Below are 20,412 nucleotides of genomic sequence, written 5' to 3' on the forward strand. Positions count from 1 at the left end.
ACAGGGCCCCCCATCCCCCACCTCCGATGGTGGGGATGGGGGTCTGAGGTGACCACAGTTCATTTACACTGAGAAATAGAACTGGCAATTGGATCAGAATCCTTATTTAGGTAGTTCAATCAGTGGATTCTCCCCCTGCAGGGAAGTGCAGAACCACATGACTATCAGAAAGGCTGCCTTGGGAATCATGGCATAACAGCCAGGTTGGTTGGGTGATCTTAAATGTCAGGGACACCTGGCTCTGATAGCTAGTTTGTTGTGTCTGCAGGCAAGCAGAACCGCTGGTAGAACAGAGCGCTCTCTCTACTGGAGAGGAGTTCTCGACATCACTGTCTGCAACATGGTCTGTTTTTGTTCATGCATGTCTCGGTCCCCCCCCCCCCCCCCCCCCCCAGATATAGCGCACTCTGGATCTTGACTGACTTGTTTTCGAAACCCCTATCAACCACCTATTGCGAGAGCTCTTCTCTCTTTAGATATAGTTCTTATCTGCTTCACTTCTAATTTCTAAGGAGCTGGGCTTTTTTACAGCCCCAGAGCGACATTCTTAATGTCTCTTTCCCTTAGGGTGTCAAAGACCAGCTTTGATTTGGGTTATCTGTAACCAGAATCTGACTCCCACTGGCCTTGTCAGGCCCCTCTGCATTCTCGCCCCTCAGGCAGGTCTTGAATTCTCTCCACCCTCTCACTATTCCATCTCTATTGGTCTGGTTTTCGTTGTATTTTTCTTTCTACTTTTCTTGGTATGAAGCGATGGGAATGAAGACCAAATTTGGAAATTATGGTAAAAAACTGAAGACAGAGCTACTAGATCCACAATTTTCTCCTTTGGCAAGCCTCTTTCCACTCACAGCGCTTTCTTTAGAAATACCGTGCCCTTTTCACTTTAAACAAGCATTTCCTTGTCTTTAAGAATATCCTCATACACAAGTCTTTTGTGCATTTTTAATGTCTTTAAGGTACACTGCTCAGTCATATTACTGGATGAGAATGAATATTTCTAAGGCTCTTAATACATGCTACCAAATCATGTTTTTCCTCAATAATGCCAATACTGGATACCATGATAATGAAAAGAGCTCCACCAATCTGATAGACAAGAAATGTCATGTCACTGTTGTATTAACAATTTTTTTCCTTTTCCACCCAGCCACTAGGACACTTAGGTAGTGGCTCTCAAAGTATTTAGTAATCAAAAATTGGAAACAAAATGAACAATGTGCAAAGTGAGATTATAGATATGATTTTATATTACAAAACATCCTATAAAATGCAATAGCCCACTAGTTTTATGATACAACTATATACTGCAGGTTTAAAATGCTGAGAATTCACTGCCATTACTGCATGAACACAAAATTCACAGAGAACACAACTGTCATTATACAAGCAAATTCTGTGGGGATTACATACACATCTGCTTCTGCAATAAATGTTCCATTTGTGTATACAAAACACAAGCTTTATAATCTGATAATTTGGAAAATTTATCAGCTGAACAACTCACATCGAATCAAAACAAGCTGAAGCTAAACTAATTTATAATTAAAAAGCAGAACTGGCATCAAGTGAAAACCATAAACTAACAAAATGCAACAGTGGTGTTGCACTAGGCTTCCTCGAAAACTCTGGACATTCAAACTATCACCATGTACCTGTGTTGATATTGTAATATAAATTTCTCAGGATACTGGAGTCCTTAGAAAACCAATAATATACCAATTTTAGTTTATGAATACCAAATTTTAATAAACTTCAATTACCCGTTTAGGTTGCTATTAAGAGTGGGAGAAGGGGCAGATATTTTTAGATCAGTGGGCAGCTGACCATATTTACAAAACATTACTTTGGGGTAGAGGCTCATGGCCCTGGCTCCCAGCTCCAGATGACTTGCTTCAAGGGAGTGCTGATGAATAGCCAGTGGAAGGAGGAAGGGACAGCATCAGCTGGTCCCTAAAGCATAGAGGCTCATGAAAACATAGCACCTCCATCCTTTAACCATCAAGGCCCTTTCCTCCTGTAATATACAACTTTGTAGCATGAGATGAACTCAGTCCTAAACATTCTCTTTAATATAAATCACCTCCATAAAAAAAGAGCTATAGTATGCAGGTTATGTTCAGGGCCACCTGTGGAGGGTATAACTTATTAAATATGTATTTTATGTTTAGTTGTACCAAAGTGCTTTAAAAGGCATAGACAAATTAGGGAGAACCAGAATCAGTAGGTATAAGCTACATGGAGGCAGACTTCAGCTTGAAATAAAATCTATTGATATTTAACCATCAAAACTCAGTCAACAGAATGAACTGCCTAGCACAGTAGATAGTCTCCCATATCTTGAATGTTGAAGAAAAGGTTGCCCAGTTCAGATGTTACTTGGACAAGGGATCCTGCTTTGGGTGACAGAACAGTCTTTTCAACTCTAAAATGTGATTCCATGAATCTAAGTACCTATTGGAACAATCCTTTAATCAAGTTCTACTTACTGTTTCCTCGAGGCTGTTCCTACTGCAAACTTCATCTTGGTTTTCACTCTCATTTCGGCAGTTATATTGGGAATAACTAATGTCTGAACATTTAAATAACGTGTTTGAAGAGAAATTTCTGGATGGCATCCTATTTCTTTTTAAGTTATGGTATTTTATTTTTCAAGTGCCACAAAATATTTTATAGCAAGAGTCAAATATGTGATAATACAATTTTCTTTATTAAAAATAATTTACAGCATCAGTAACATATACACAATTGTCATCAACTGAACTTTGCCTCCAATATATTTCTATACAATACTTAACATTATTGAACTTAAAACTGTTATACTGTTTTGTTGGCTTTAAATAATAGACAATGATTTATATTTACTTGAGATATATGGTTTCATAATTACATACTATGTGTAAAATTGATAGAAACATCAGCACTATTACACTTTAGGGGAAAAGTCACTAAAGAAGACAAAGTCCACCTCCTTCCCCTCTCTTTTATTACTCCAAATCAAACTAAGATAGGGTCAACATCCAGTATCTTAGCACATTCTCCTAAACCTAAAGGTAAAAGAAAGGTGTCTTTTAATTCAACCACAGAAAAATGTCAGTCAAATAATTTCTCTGCATCCTGTCACTCAACACTGAGAAGGTGAATGCACACAACACTGTTAGCATATATGCAAACAACTAGAATTCTGATTTAGGTCTTAGCTGTACTTTTTTGTCCTTTAGTACCACTGAAGTTTGATTCCCAGTGAAAAACTGAGCAATTTACCTAAAGGGATTTTAATAGCCCGCATTCAAATGTCAGCTTGGAGATAAAACAGGAAATAATGACAACTGTCATCCTGGAAACTTTTTAGGCAATTCAGTGATTGGATGACATTTTCAGCAATTAGCAAAACCCAAAGGCATGAAATATGGCAATGGTATGTAGCATAATATTTCTAAAAAGATAAAAATGTTGCTGTTGATAATGACTTTTGAAATTGTACTAGAACTAAATTCATAACGCTAATTTGCTTCTCTCATGGGCCTATTATATTTCCTCCCACAATATTTGTGTATTTTTTTTAAAACACAAAATTATCCAGATATATTCAACAAACGAGATAAGTAAAACAATAAAAACCAACAGGTGCCACATTTTTTGCAAACAGAATTTGGCTGGAGGCAGAATTCTATGTATACTCTGGAGCATACATCCATGACTCTCCTCACCAATTGATAGCCACTGCTTATCAAACTTTTTGGTTCATTGTATACAAACAAGCGATTAAGAGAACCTTGATTTTGTTCCTGAAATACGAGATCTGCTTGTACTATTACTGGACTAGGTAGACTGGAAATGTAAATGCTTAATGCATAGCTGGCTAGCTTTATCATCTCTTCATCTCCCAGATGTGCTGTTTATGATTATGCCCAGGCCTCTGCCCGTAGGTTACATATTATATGATAGTATGGCTTAAAAATAATAGAGATGTTTCCCCCACACATAACAATCTGGACTATCATTTCTTCAAAGCCTGTAACAGATATTCTAATATTAAACTTGTAAATCCTCCACCCCTAATTCATGTTTTCATGTAAATTAAAACATATGCACGGACAAATACACAGCATAATAAAATATCAAGAACACAATATGATTTGAAAGTATCACAGAAAATATTTATAAACAATTTAAATAAAAGGGAAATCATTTTGCCAAACTCTAGTCCACCTAATTGTCTAACCACATATCTATAGAATATTTTCGAAAGACTGTATGATTGATTATGTGCAAAGTTCTCAGTGGTCTTTACCCACTGGTTTGGTAGTTTCAGCATTTTACCTTAAAACAATTCTTTATTCTGTGCAATGTGAGCTAACTCTGAACTGCAGTAACTTAACTAGGTCATATGATGATTTCCATGTGGGAAAAAAAATCACTACAATTAACCTGCTTGCTAAGTTTCTTAATTAAAAAAAAAGTATAGGACTTCCTGGAATTAATTATCCAACCTTTTTCTTAAAAGTTGCCAAACTTCTTATTGACAGAACATTTGATGTGGTAAACAGACATGCAAACAGAGAAAATATGGTATTCAGTCAGCAATAATTTAAGTGTTTTATCCTGACGGTTAGAAAAATTAATAGTATCATGCATCCCAGGTAAAATAATCCAAAATGACAGGAAATTGATTTAAATAATTAAGAAGTAACCAACATTTTAAAAATGTTTAGGGTTGAGCAACCATATAATTTAGGGTGGATAATTTAAAAATCTAGAGGAAATCATGTTAGTGTTTAATGATTAAATAAAGTTCTCTTTAGCAACTGTAAATGAGTGTGGAATTTTGGTTAACGATACCTAAAATATTAGGTTATAGGAAGTTATAGTATCATGTAAAGTGAACAAAATCTAATTCAATTAATATCTGAGGCTTGCCAGGGTCACTACTGTGACCTACTTTCAGTAATTTGCAGTAGCAAATCACTGAAAATTTAAGGGCTGCATATGTGATACATATTTTCACTGCTAATATGTGGTGCTACACAATCGATTGTATTCTATAACGGTCCACCTTCCGATGTGGAGGAAACCTTGGCTGGATTGGACAGAATGATTGTGTCTGGGGCAGGTTCTATCCCTTGCAGTTAGACTGAGACTTAGGATAACCCTGGCTTATATTATAAACTAAGAATGTCAACTCTGTCCAACTCAATTCTGAAAAGGAATGAACACATCTGAAAGTCCATTTATAAATCAGATTTCACCTTCCACAATTTTAGAGTTATCTGGCTTATATTTCAATCTGCTACTCTTAAACCAACAAACAGTAGTATACAGTTTTATAGGTGCAAAACTAAATGAAAGACTTCAGGAAGGTTATTCATATAAGAATCTTCAACACAAGTTCAAATTCTGCCTTTATTTACAAAATGGTCTGATAAAATATCCCCCCATACTTACAGGTCTCTTCCACAACACACTTCACATGTTGATTTTAGCAATGTTAATAGCACCATTCGTATATTATTTAAAATCAAGAAGATTTCATTTCAGTCACTACGTTGATTCATAATCATTTACATCCATGGATGAGATAAGTGAGCATACTGGGACTCTCTGCAGCTCCACGATAAGGATTCCTGGGTCCAGCACAAAAGGCTTGTTTGCAGTTACCAATTATGAAAGGTATCCATGGTGAGTAGATACTATGAGAATTTTCGTGCCACAAAGTTTAATAATCCTCCATGTTTGTACAATGTTACTTCCACATCATTTTCAAAGGAAGCAATCACGCTGAATACTTTTCCAGTGCTTGTCTTTAAACAAACAAAAACATCTCACATGAGTGGTAAAATCTACAAAGTGTTACTTAGTGGTTAAGACCATCTGTCTTCATACTCAATGACTATTCTTATCATATATTCTGTCTGAGGAACATTTCTCCTGCTTGAAAAACACCTAAGCTACCGAACCACAGGCTTCACAGCTAAGTAGAAAAACAAGTATTTTCGTCCCTAATTCTAAATAACATGCATCATATCACCTAAAACATGAAATCAAATGATTGATTTTGACTTAATAATTAGGGAAGTTATACTCATTACTCATGTTCATTTTATGTTAAATTAAATATTCATTGCATAGAATATCTGCTACTCTTTTTCCTCAGTTGTAACGTCTCTGTTACTCTAACCCTGAACACTCAACTTTGGCTTCTAAGGTGGTGTACATGCCTGGGATAAAATTAGATCAGGACAGAGAGAGCTGATAACAAGGAAAAAGAAGTTGACATATGTAACTGGAAGTCCATGTCTTCTTTTTTCTGGACTAAGTATACAGTGTTTTCTATTTTTCCTCAGAGAACATCAACTATATTAACATAAGTTTAAGTACACAGAAAACAAAACCTTCTTAAACTACAATTTGTTCACTGACATTAGTATGCAATCTACAGTAATTGTTTTTTTCACTCAATTTACAACCATCTGTTTAAATATACAGTACACAATCATATATTTGAGAATTTTAGATATACCTTTATATTTAATGTAACTCCAGGAGACAGTTCTTCAGGAAATGTTAAAGAAAATGTTTCTCTGCCAGAGAGGCCCAAAGAATCTGCATTTTCTCCAGGAAGGAACTGAAGTGGAGCTATGCCAATTCCAATCAAATGATCTTTGTGAATTTTTTCGTAACTTTCAGCCAAAACAGCTTTCACACCCTGTAACAAACATGCATTTTATTTCCTCTACTCATCTCTGAAAGTTGCTTTACTGAGCATTTTAAAGGGAAAAAAATTCTACTTTTGGCTTTTCAGTAAAAACTTCAAACCCAATACCCCATTCTAAAGGTCAATCTTCTATCAAGGTATTTACAGAAACCTTTTACAGATTATTTTTCTGTATCTCTAAGTAGCCCCTTAACTCCTCTAACTGCCTCTCGGCCACTCCAAGGTTAAGTGGTGCTAGTGCCTGCAACATAGTAAACACTCTCTACAACTGAGAGTGGCTGCTTGAAACTCAAAAAGGGCTCAGGAGGATTTCTGTTTAACTATGGTGTATCTAACATATGTGTTCATCAACATTCCCTTTTAAACTCCCACTAAAATAAAAGAATAAAGAAGTATAAACCCACAGCAACAAAGGGAATAGGATGTGCAAATTCTATAAATATTTATAAATAGAGATAGGTAACTGACTTAGCAGACAATGTTGAAACTACATACTAAGTTGAAATTAGGGTAATACCAATAAGATTTGAGTCAATTTGCAACAAAGAACCTAGAAAAGGCTTGAGACTCAGAGGAATGAGGTTCTCAGAACACTGGGATACTAGTTAGAAGTCTATAAAAAGCAGTAAGATCTCCAACTCAGTCCCTACTCAAGAGTGGAGGGTATTCTCTGGAGAAAATAAGCTAAGGACCCATGTTTCTCCATTTTTTTCATTATTATCCTCCTATGGAGAATTTTTTAGACATTTCCTTTCTAATTACATCTTCCTCCTCATTGCCCAGCCCCCAAAAATTTAATGTCACAAATATACTGTCTCTGTTTATGTATGTATATGTATATATGTACTTCATACATAAAAAGAGTAATAAGATTTTGTTGCACCGTGGGGAGTGCCATCACCCTGTAGAGGATGGATGCTCTAGATGGAGGAGGAACACTAGGCTCACGGAAAGGCTGGCTGAGAATACTGTCAGAAATGGTGGGAGTCAGTCTGTTTCTTCCAATGGGTCTCCTTCCATGAAGAAACTAATTGGCCCTGAGAAAATATTTATAGATACTGACATATAGGGCTCTCTCAATGAAAAAGGTAGCTTACCATCAGTAAGGCCCACTAACTAACAAAACCCAGCTCACAACTACAGCCTGTAATCAGTTTTTAAATGTCTAACTGAATGGACAGCCAAGGATCAACAGCTATATGAGGAAAGCCAACAACATTAAAAAGAAAAAAAAAGGCTAAAAAAACTTCAGAAAAAAATAGGGAACCTATACCTGTAATTAATGTTCACCATACAGGCATACCTCATTTTTACTGAGCTTTGCAGATAGTATGTTTTTTTAACAAATTGAAATTTTGTGGCAACTCTGTGTCAAGCAAGTCTACAGGCCCCATTTTTCGGACAGCATTTGCTCACTTTGTGTCTGTGTCACACTTTGGTAATTCTTGTAATACTTCAAACGTTTTCAAATTTTATTTGTTATGGTGATAAGTGATCTTTGATGTTACTAGATGATTTGCTGAAGGCTCAGACGATGGTTAGATTTTTTTAGCAATAAAGTACTTTTCAATTAAAGGATGTACTTTTTTTTAAAGATATGATGCTGTTGCACATTTAACAGACTACAGTACAGCGTAAACGTGACTTTTACATGCATTGGGAAACAGAAAACTTGTGCAACTCACTTTATGGCAATAATTACTTTACTGCAGTGGTCAAGAACAGAACCTGGGTATCTCTGAGGTATGCTGGTACTTAAAATCATTATCTTACAAAGATGAAAGAATTAGACTTATTCCTACAACTCCTTAGAGTATTTACATTTTAAGGTGTGTGTAGGGGGGATAAAGATTCAAAATAAGTGCCATCTGTATGCTTACGATAGCTATGAGGGCTGCATTTTGACCAGCCTTTTTACAACTACAACTGTAAAGAGAAGCACAGTGTGAGGATGAAATGGCAGAGGCATATGTCACATGACTGTTCTCTCCAGCAGATCCTCTATTTGCTCTTCAACAAGGAAACAGTCTCAAGAGAAATGTCTTCCTAGCAGACAGCCAGGGACCATCATCTCCTATCTGGAAAAAAGTCAAAGTAAAACGTGGCCTACTATCTCTGAGTCTGTTAACCTTTGATGGAGCAAATCAGAAAAAAATTAAATGAAAAAGGGTCAAATAAAACTAACAATGGGTATAAATAGTTATTATTATAAAGCAATAATTTAAGACAGAATATCCTTTCCCTCTACCATAATTATTTTCACAAATAAGACTGATGTAGGTTAAATTCAGAGTATTAAAATGCAACAAGATTAGTACAATGTATTATATAAGATCACTTAAAGAACCCACAGATGAGGGCCAAGTAGGCATACAAAGCCTAAATGAACAAAAGAAACTTTGATAGCATGTTACTGACAAAGGGAATAGTTAAAACTCTTTGAAGTTTAAGATAAAACTTAAGAATCAATACCAGCAGAGGAATCAAGATGGCGGAGTAGGAGGACATGCGCTCACTCCCTCTCGCAAGAGCACCGGAATTACAACTAACTGCTGAACAACCATCAACAGAAAGACACTGGAACTCACCAAAAAAACCCACCCCACATCCAGAGACAAAGGAGAAGCCACAATGAGATGGTAGGAGGGGCGCAATCGTGTTACAATCAAATCCCATAAATGCTGGGTGGGTGACTCACAAGCTGGAGAACAGTTATATCGCAGAAGCCCTGAGGGTTCTGAGCCCCATGTCAGGCTTACTACCCTGGCGGTCCAGCAAAGGGAGGCTGAATCCCCAGAGAATCAGACTTTGAAAGCCAGCGGGATTTGATTACAGGACCTCCACAGGACTGGGGGAAATGGAGACTCCACTTCTTGGAGGGCACACAAAAAAGTGTGCTCACCAGGACCCAGGGGGAAGGAGCAGTGATCCCATAGGAGACTGAACCAGACCTACCTGCTGGTGTTGGAGGGTTGCCTGCAGAGGTGGGGGGCAGCTGTGGCTCACCAAGGAGACAGGGGCACTGGCAGCAGGGGTTCTGAGAAGTGCTCACTGGCGTGAGCACTCCCAGAGTCCACCATTAGCTCCACCAAAGAGCCTGTAAGCTCCAGTGCTGGGTCCCCTCAGGCCAAACAACTACCAGGGTGGGAACACAGCCCCACCCATTGGCAGACAAGCAGATTAAAGTGTCACTGAGCTCCACCCACCAAATCGAATTAAAGTTTTACTGAGTACCACCCACCCAGCCCAGCCCACCATCAGTCTCTCCCATCAGGAAGCACCCACGAGCCTCCTAGACAGCTTCCTCCACAAGAGGGCAGACAGCAGAATCAAGCAGTATCAGCAGTGTTTCATCTTGTGGAACTGAAAATCACAGCCACAGAAAGACACAGAAAATGAAAAGGCAAAAGACTTTGTACCAGATGAAGGGACAAGATAAAACACCAGAAATACAACTAAATGAAGAGGAGATAGGCACTCTTCCGGAAAAAGAATTCAGAATAATGATGGTGAAGATGATCCAGAGCTTTGAAAAAAGATTGGATGCAAAGATGGAAAAGTTGCAAGAAAAGTTTACCAAAGACCTAGAAGAATTGAAGAACAAATAAACAGAGCTATGCAACACAATAACTGAAATGAAAAATACACTAGAAGGAACCAATAGCAGATTAACTGAGGCAGAAGGACGAATAAGTGACGTGGAAGACAGAATGGTGATCATCACTGATGCAGAAAAGAATAAGGAAAAAAGAATGAAAAGAACTGAAGACAGCCTAAGAGACCTCTGGGACAATGTTAAACGCACCAACATTTGCATTATAGGGGTCCCAGAAGGAGGAGAGACAGAGAAAGGCCCTGAGAAAATACTGGAAGAGAATATAGTTGAAAACTTTCCTAACATGGGAAAGGAAATAGCTACCCAAGTCCAGCAAGCACAGAGAGTCCCAGGCAGGATAAACCCAAGGAGAAACATGCCAAGACATAGTCAAGTCAAGTTGACAAAAATTAGAGACAGAGAAAAGTTATTAAATGCAACAGGAGAAAAACGACAAATAACATACAAGGGAACTCGCATAAGGTTAACAGCTGATTTCTCAGCAGAAACTCTACAAGCCAGAAGGGAGTGGCATGATATACTTAAAGTGATGAAAGGGAAGAACCTACAACCAAGAATACTCTAGCCAGCAAGGTTCTCACTCAGATTCAATGGAGAAATCAAAAGCTTTACAGACAAGCAACAGCTAAGAGAATTCAGCACCACCAAACCAGCCCTGCAACAAATGCTAAAGGAATTTCTCTAAGCAGGAAACATAAAAGAAAAGGACCTACAGAAACAAAAACAAAACAATTCAGAAAATGGTAATAGGAACATACATATCAGTAATTACTTTGAATGTAAATGGACTAAATGCACCAACCAAAAGACACAGACTGGCTGAATGGATACAAAAACAAGACCCATATATATGCTGTCTACAAGAGACTCACTTCAGACCTAGGGACACATAGAGACTGAAAGTGAGGGGATGGAAAAAGATATTCCATGCAAATGGAAATCAAAAGAAAGCTGGAGTAGCGATACTCATATCAGATAAAATAGACTTTAAAATAAAAAATGTTACAAGAGACAAGAAACGACACTACATAAAGATCGAGGGATCACTTCAAGAAGAGATAACAATTATAACTATATATGCACCCAATATAGGAGCACCTCAATACATAAGGCTAACAACTATGAAAGAGGAAATCGACAGTAACACAATCATACTGGGGGACTTTAACACCCCATTTACACCACTGGACAGATCATCCACACAGAAAATTAATAAGGAAACACAAGCTTTAAATGACACAATAAATCAGCTGGATTTAACAGATATCTATAGGACATTACATCCAAAAACAGCAGATTACACATTCTTCTCAAGTGCAAATGGAACATTCTCCAGAATAGATCACATTTTGGGTCATAAATCAAGCCTTGGTAAATTCAATAAAATTGAAATCGTATCAAGCATCTTTTCTGACCACAACGCTATGAGATTAGAAATCAATTACTGGAAAAAAACTGTAAAAAACACAAACACATGGAGGTTAAACAATACACTACTAAATAACCAACAGATCACTGAAGAAATCAAAGAGGAAATCAAAAAATACCTAGAGACAAATGACAATGAAAACACAACGATCCACAACCTATGGGATGCAGCAAAGGCAGTTCTAAGAGGGAAGTTTATAGCGATACAATCCTACCTCAAGAAACAAGAAAAATCCCAAATAAACAACCTAACCTTACACCTAACGAAACTAGAGAAAGAAAAGCAAACAAAACCCAAAGTGAGTAGACGGAGAGAAATCATAAAGATCAGAGCAGAAATAAATGAAAGAGAGACGAAGAAAACAATAGCAAAAATCAATAAAATTAAAAGTTGGTTCTTTGAGAAGATAAATAAAGTTGATAAACCTCTAGCAAGACTCATCAAGAAAAAGAGGGAGAGGACTTATCAATAAAATTAGAAATGAAACAGGAGAAGTTACAATGGACACTGCAGAAATTAAAAGCACCATAAGAGATTACTACAAGCAACTATATGCCAATAAAATGGACAACCTGGATGAAATGGACAGATTCTTAGAAAGGTATAACCTTCCAAGACTGAATGAGGAAGACAGAAAAAATATGAACAGACCAATCACAAGTAAGGAAATTGAAACTGTGATTAAAAATCTCCCAACAAACAAAAGTCCAAGACCAGATGGATTCACAGGTGAATTTTATCAAACATTTAGAGAAGAGCTAACACCCATACTTCTCAACCTCTCCAAAAAATTGCAGAGGAAGGAACACTCCCAAATTCATTTTATGAAGCCACCATCACCCTGATACCAAAACCAGACAAAGATACTCCAAAAAAAGAAAACTACAGACCAATATCACTGATGAATTTAGATGCAAAAATCCTCAACAAAATACAAGCCAACAGAATCCAACAACACGTTAAAAGGACCATACACCATGATCAAGTGGGGTTTATCCCTGGAATGCAAAGATTCTTCAATATACGCAAGTCAATCAATGTGATACACCATATTAACAAACTGAAGGAAAAAAAACCACATGATCATCTCAACAGATCCAGAAAAAGCTTTTGACAAAATTCAACACCCATTTATGACAAAAACTCTCCAGAAGGTGGGCATCGAGGGAACCTACCTCAACATAAGAAAGGCCATGTATCACAAACCCACAGCAAACATCATTCACAATGGTGAAAAACTGGAAGCATTCCCTCTAAGATCAGGAACAAGACAAAGATGTCCATTCTCGCCGCTACTACTCAACATAGTTTTGGAAGTCCTTGCCACAGCAATCAGAGAAGAAAAAGAAATAAAAGGAATCCAAATTGGAAAAGAAGAAGTAAAACTGTCACTGTTTGCAGATGACATGATACTATACATAGAAAATCCTAAAGATGCCACCAGAAAACTACTTGAGCTAATCAGTGAATTTGGTAAAGTTGCAGGATACAAAATTAACACACAGAAATCTCTTGCATTTCTACACACCAACAATGAAAGATAAGAAAGAGAAATTAAGGACACAGTCCCATTTACCATTGCAACAAAAAGAATAAAATACCTAGGAATAAACCTAACTAAGGGGGTAAAAGATCTGTACTCAGAAAACTGTAAGACACTAATGAAAGAAATCAAAGATAACACAGACAGATGGAGAGATATACCATGTTCTTGGATTGGAAGAATCAACATTGTGAAAATGACTATATCACCGAAAGCAATTTACAGATTCAATGCAATCCCGATCAAATTACCAATGGCGTTTTTCACAGAACTAGAACAAGAAATTTTACAATTTGTATGGAAACGCAAAACACCCCGAATAGCCAAAGCAATCTTGAGAAGGAAAGACAGAGTTGGGGGAATCAGGCTTCCTGACTTAAGGCTATACTGCAAGGCTACAGTGATCAAGACAGTATGGTACTGGCACGAAAACAGAAATATTGATCAGTGGAACAGGATAGAAAGCCCGGAGATAAACTACGGTCAACTAATCTATGACAAAGGAGGCAAGGATATACAATGGAGAAAAGGCAGCCTCTTCAATAAGTGGTGCTGGGAAAACTGGACAGCTACATGTAAAAGAATGAAATTAGAACACTTCTTAACACCATACCCAAAAATAAACTCAAAATGGATAAAAGACCTAAATGTAAGGCCAGACACTGTAAAACTCCTTGAGGAAAACATAGGAAGAACACTCTTCGACGTAAATAACAGCAAGATCTTTTTTGATCCACCCCCTAGAATAATGGAAATAAAAATAAAAATAAATAAGTGGGACCTAATGAAACTTCAAAGCTTCTGCACAGCAAAGGAAATGATAAGCAAGACGAAAAGACAACCCTCAGAATGGGAGAAAATATTTGCAAATGAATCAACAGACAAAGGATTAATCTCCAAAATATATAAACAGTTCATCCAGCTCAATATCAAAAAAACAAACAACCCAATCAAAAGATGGGCAGAAGACCTAAATAGGCATTTCTCCAAAGAAGACATACAGATGGCCAAGAGGTACATGAAAAGCTGCTCAACATCACTCATTATTAGAGAAATGCAAATCAAAACTACAATGAGGTCTCACCTCACACCAGTTAGAATGGGCATCATCAGAAAATCTACAAACAGTAAATGCTGGAGAGGGTGTGGAGAAAAAGGAATGCTCTTGCACTGCTGGTGGGAATGTAAATTGATACAGCCACTATGGAAAACAGTATGGAGGTTCCTTGTAAAACTAAAAATAGAACTACCACATGATCCAGCAATCCCACTGCTGGGCATATACCCAGAGAACACCATAATTCAAAAAGACACATGCACTCTAATATTCATGGCAGCACTATTTACAATAGCCAGGACGTGGAAGCAACCTAAATGTCCATCAACAGATGAATGGATAAAGAAGATGTGGTACATACATACAATGGAATATTACTCAGCTGTAAAAAGCAATGAAACTGGGACATCTGTAGATACATGGATGGACCTAGAGACTGTCATACAGAGTGAAGTGAGTCAGAAAGAGAAAAACAAATATCGTATATTAACACATATATGTGGACTATAGAAAAATGGTACAAATCAACCGGTTTGCAAGGCAGAAATAGAGACACAGATGTAGAGAACAAACATATGGACACCAAGTGGGGAAAGCAGGGAAGGCTGGGGGGGGATGAATTGGGAGACTGGGATACCAAATTGTACACTCTAAATATATGCAGTTTATTGTAAAAAAAAAAAAAAAAAAAAAAGAATCAATACCAGCAAGTATGGTCCTTTGGCAGCCCAATCTCTTGAATTTCCTGAACCATATTTCTTCCCTGCTAAAATAATCAGTGGGATACCTTCTTTCTGGTACAGCTCTGCAGCCTCAAATACATCTAGCTGTAGATTAAAACAAACATAAGAAATTTTAATAAAAATTTTGATCTAATTAGCAACTGCCTAAATACTCTGTATACATCCTTACCGTCTGTCCTGATGGAAAATGAACTGTTTTGGGAGCTGGTTTTCCAATGAACTTATTAAAAAGCTTGATATTTGCAAAAGTGCCTCTTGTCATCACAGCATCATTACCTCTTCGGGCTCCATAAGAGTTGAATTCACGAGGGGTAAGGCTGCAAGAAAGTTATGAAAGTTAGTTTTTATTTCAGATGGAAAATAATCACATTATTAAATTGTAAAACTTACTCATAAACACTTTTTTATTATGGAAAATTTCAAGCATGCAAAAACCTAGAGAAAACAGAACAGTGAATGCCCAGGAGCCTGTCACTAAACTACAATAATCAATTCATGGAATCTCCTTGTTTCTTCTATAATCGTCCTCTATTAGACTGTTCTGAAGAAATCTCAGATACCATATTTTAACTACACATTTCAGTATGTTTTCTCTAAAAGATATGGACTTAGAAATACTACCTTGATACAAACAAATAAAACCCTCCAAAACTTCTTAATACCAGCTAGCCGGTCAATATTCAAATGTCCCTGGTTTTCCTCCGACTTTAGTTGTGGTTTGCTCAAATCAGATCCAAATATGGTTTACAAATTCACCCACTTAAGTCTTTTTTAATCTATATGTTCCCTCTCCTTTTTTGTCCCTTCTTAAACTTTATCTAAAGAAATTAGGTCATTTGTAGTGTAGTTTCCTGTATCTAGACTGTGCTGACTGCACCTCCACAGTATCATTTCATATTTTGTTCTCCCTCTTGTATTTCTTGTTAACCAGATGTCAAATCTAGTGACTTGATAAGATTTGGGTTTTTAATTTTTGCAACAACGCTTCATAGGTCATACTTCCAATCAGGAGCACATGATATCCAGTTTTCTCTTTCTGGAATGCTACTAGCGATTATCATTGTCTAGACTGCATTAGGGACGGCGAAATGATGATACTCTATTATCCCTTCATTTTTTAGCTGAAAAACTTCTATAAAGACAAACTTTCCTTCATCAGTGATTTGGTTATAATGAAATACATCCCATACAGAAAAGACTTTATTGTTAAATAATGAGATGGTTTTCCATCATCTTCCAAAGGTAACTTGGAGTTTAAAATTTTTTTCTTTTAGTATTATTATGAACTCATGGATTTAAACATATTCATTATGTTTCAACCCATTCCAGTTATTATTCTTTATTGATGCTCAACATGTCCTGTCTTTGAGCAGTGACAGATTCAAGCTGGCTCCTGTGACCTTTTGACAGAAAGCCTGGTAGTCTCTACAGCTCTTTTGCTTTTGGTATAAGACATCTAGAATCATCTTGTACATTTTCCAGTGCCAAATCTGGAATCAACCATTTCTCCAAGAAGAACTGGTTACTTGTACTAAGAATTGGTATTTAGACACCATGATCTGTGTATTCAGAATAGGTAGCAATGGCTATTCATTGCTACCGTGTTGGTCACTACATAAATGACCTTTCAGGGACAAGAGAAAACTGAGCGTAAGCATCTCAACAATCAACGACCAACTTTCACCAGTCTCTAATTTGGTCTTTTATGTAAAGACAACAAATAGTTTTCTAATTTAAACATTCTTACTTCAGGATGTACATTTAAACACTGCATCTCAGGATGGAGGTGGTAGAGGGTTTGAGTGTTTTTAAAAAGAAAAATTCTGATGAAAACTACTGTATTAACTGTGCTAAGAAATCTGTATCAGAAATTACAATAAATATAAAAAGTGTGTATTTGAGAGAAATGGTGACTTGGGCGGGGGTGGGGGGGTGGGGGAGTGTGTGTGTGTGTGTGTGTGTGTGTGTGTGTGTGTGCAGGAATCTATGTCACAATTAGGACCAAGATGGAAATCACCTTTTAAAAAATATTTGGGAGAAAGAAAACATTTTATTTATCACCACTATAAACAAAAGCCATGTATAACACAAACAGATTCATCTTTTGTTTGAATGGAGTTGCTATTAGCAATTTCTACCTAAAAGTGTTTTAATTCACACCAAACTACAATTAACTAGAAAATAAATTCAAAAGATTTCACAATAACACTAATGAGTTTATAGTAAGAGCTATGTAGTATTATTACATGTCAAACCAAGCACTGATTTTTATAAGATATTTCAATGAAAAGTCTTGTCATTTGCATAGCTCAATCATCAAAAAGCTAATAAGGCAGCAATACCATAAAATCTACCTTCAGCAAAATTTTGTCTCTGGTGTCAAAATAGTTCTTTGATAACAGAGCAACTCTACATTATTAATCATGCAGAACGGAAACAAAATCTTTCTAGTTTTGGATTTATATATTCTATGTAGATGATCTCCTTTACATTCACATTGATTATTCCTGTGAAACTTTACGCTCAAGAAGCAGAAATTTATTGTCTTTTAATTTGATACAGATCAAGCCTAGCTTCATGCATATACATTTTACAGCCCCAAATATACACATTTAAATTGTGCAGTCCAACAACGGAAGATTGTTAGAACCATCAGGCTTTATTTGGTAGGTCAAACCAATCTGACTTTTCAATAAAGTGGCACTGAAAAAGAAAAATCTTGTTTCTAATCAGTTGTTTATTTAGAGGACAAGGGCTCAATTTAAAACTGCAACTTCAATTTCTAAAGTTACAAGCAAAAGTGGGTACAACAGGTATCGCAGTTATTGCTTAGGTCAAATACACTGACAATCAGACACCCATGAAAGCATGTAATTTACTGGATAAAGGAACATGGCCAGTAAAAGTCTCTTAATTAATGAGCAAGATAAAACAAAAGCAGCCTATAACCATGTACACATACCCTCTGTTTGTCAAATACTTAGCAGCAGCACTACTCCTAGCAATGCTTCCAGCAGGTGATATATGATCTGTCGTGACAGAGTCTCCCAGATATAATAAGACATGGGCATTTTCAATAGGCTGGAGTGCAACTGGCTCTTTGGTCTAAAAGGTAAAAAATGTTGAAGGCATTTAACTCTTCATCAGGTTTTTTAGACACCAAACAATGTTTTAAAAATCAGATAGTAAAGCAGTACTTACAAGCTTATCAAAAAATGAAGGACATCTGATATAAGCAGACTTTAAATCCCATGGAAACAAAACTGAATCCGGTGCTTCTAAAGAATTCCACCGTTTATTTCCCATCTGTGAATATAGTTTTGGTTGATAAACCAAAAGAAAGATAAAATGGAGTCAGAAAAAGGTTTATGAAAAAGATCGAGGAAATTAAAATAGTACTTAGGTTAGAATTAAAAAAAAAAGAAAATAGGTCTCATGCACTTGGAAAGAAGCCTAAGATAGTGCATTCTATAAAATTATGACATTTTTGGACAGAAAGGATAAAATCTGCTCATCAAATTCCAGCACACCAGATTCTCAGGAATACCCTGAGAGTTATGTTTCAATACAAACTGAATGTGGAAGGCTTTACAGAATCCCAGAAAAGCTAAAGAATTTCGAAAGATCTAAACATGCTGCTAAAGAGACTGTGTTTTGGGGGTATGCTTTTAACCTTTAAGAATATTATCATGGAGGGAAACTTTTGTTTTTTTCAGCATATTTGCCGTACATCACTGTATTATTAGTCTTGCCTTCCAACTATATTCAAAATCTCATATTACTCACCACCTCCCTGCTACCCCAAATGTTCCATGCTATTGCCATTTTTTACTTTGGAAGACTACATACAACAGGTCCTCCTGACTATCCTCATTACCCAACCCTCTGGCCCCAATATATTTTCAATTCAAAGCACAATCTTTTTGATTATGACACTCCTGTTCCACACCTTTCAATGGCTCCCCAACTCACTTCAAAGACTACATTTAATAATGGCCCAAAATTTCCTATGTAATTTGGACATCATTTCCTACCATCATTCTTCTTACTTCCTATGTTTTAATCACACTGCCTTCATTACGGTTCCCTCCTGAAGGTCACATTACACTGGTTCCTCTACCTAGTAAGCCCTGTTCTTTGTTTAGATACATGACTAACTTGTTTACCTCCTTCAAAACTTTGCTCAAATACCATGCTTTCGACTATCCTACACAAAACTGCAATCTACTCCCTAAATTTTACACAATTGTTTCTCTTTACCCTGTTCTATAATTTTCTGCAGCACTCATTACTTTTTAACATTATTGTATAATTTACCTAATTATTCTGTCTACAGTTTACTATCTCTCCCCTTGAGAACTTCGTGTTTTCTTCACTGATATATTCCAAACAGCTAGAAGAGTGCCTGGCACATAGCAGGGGCTCAGTAAATATTTGTTAAGTGAATTTGCTCTCATTTTTATATTCTAAGTTCTTTTAAAAAAGTGTGAATATATATATTTGCTTGTGGATGCACAAAACACCTCTGGAAAGATGCTTGAGAAACTGATATCACTGGTTGCCTTGAGGCGATAAGCAGATGGCTAAGGAATGGGTGGGAGGAGATTTCATTGTCTGCTCTTATTTCTTTTGAATTTTGAACCATGTGAATGGGAACAATAAACAAGGCAGTTTCTATGAAGTGTGTCCATGTTCAGGATGCCAAATATAAACGTTTGCTATACATTTCTAATAAGTAAAAAAGTCAATTCTGATACTCTAAATTAATTCTTAGATATTAGAGATTCCAGATACAAAATGGCTGTCACTCATTAAAAACTGTGTATTCAAAAATAATGTAATTTTTATTTTGATTCTATTCAGAAAGATACATAAAATAAAGAAACTGTCACTTCATTAAACTATTTAAGAAACAAATGAGTCTTACTTCTATCTTCTCTTTTAACTCTTTAAACATGGATAATACAACATGTTCTTCTTCTATCTGATGAACTTCTTCTCGACTAGGCCAAATATCATGTAGATAAATGCTCTTGCCAGTAGGGTCAGTACCTGGTGAAAAAATTTTACTATGAAATTAAGTAAAAAAAGTAACTCCCCCAAAATGTTCACATCTTTTCTAAGACATATCATAGAAACCAGGTATGTTAATCGACAACAGACTGCTTCGGGCATAAACAGCTGAATGAACTAATTACTTGCACATTTTATAGTCTTCATGTGAATCAAAAATTAATAATGTATTGTGATAGTATTTTCTGAAATAATTCAAAGAATGAATGGTCTAGGAAACATTTCAAAAATACAAC

The 20,412-nt window shown here is 36.4% G+C and overlaps 1 protein-coding gene across 3 annotated transcripts in view; it reads right to left on the reverse strand.

Moving 5' to 3' along the window:
- Positions 1-2,697: 2,697 nt before the first annotated feature.
- Positions 2,698-20,412, reverse strand: part of IREB2 (iron responsive element binding protein 2) — a 54,861-nt gene continuing 37,146 nt past the window's right edge. For all 3 annotated transcript variants that reach the window (XM_057723539.1, XM_057723538.1, XM_057723540.1), the window contains 7 exons: positions 20,031-20,155; positions 18,305-18,409; positions 18,066-18,208; positions 15,273-15,420; positions 15,065-15,187; positions 6,521-6,706; positions 2,698-5,801 (listed from right to left, as the gene is read on the reverse strand). In XM_057723539.1, coding sequence (XP_057579522.1) covers positions 5,691-5,801; positions 6,521-6,706; positions 15,065-15,187; positions 15,273-15,420; positions 18,066-18,208; positions 18,305-18,409; positions 20,031-20,155 — 941 coding nt within the window. In that variant the 3' untranslated portion in view covers positions 2,698-5,690. The remainder of the gene's footprint in view (positions 5,802-6,520; positions 6,707-15,064; positions 15,188-15,272; positions 15,421-18,065; positions 18,209-18,304; positions 18,410-20,030; positions 20,156-20,412) is intronic.

The sequence above is a fragment of the Hippopotamus amphibius genome, chromosome 2 (genome assembly GCF_030028045.1).
Source record: "Hippopotamus amphibius kiboko isolate mHipAmp2 chromosome 2, mHipAmp2.hap2, whole genome shotgun sequence".
NCBI classification, from domain to species: Eukaryota; Metazoa; Chordata; class Mammalia; order Artiodactyla; family Hippopotamidae; genus Hippopotamus; species Hippopotamus amphibius.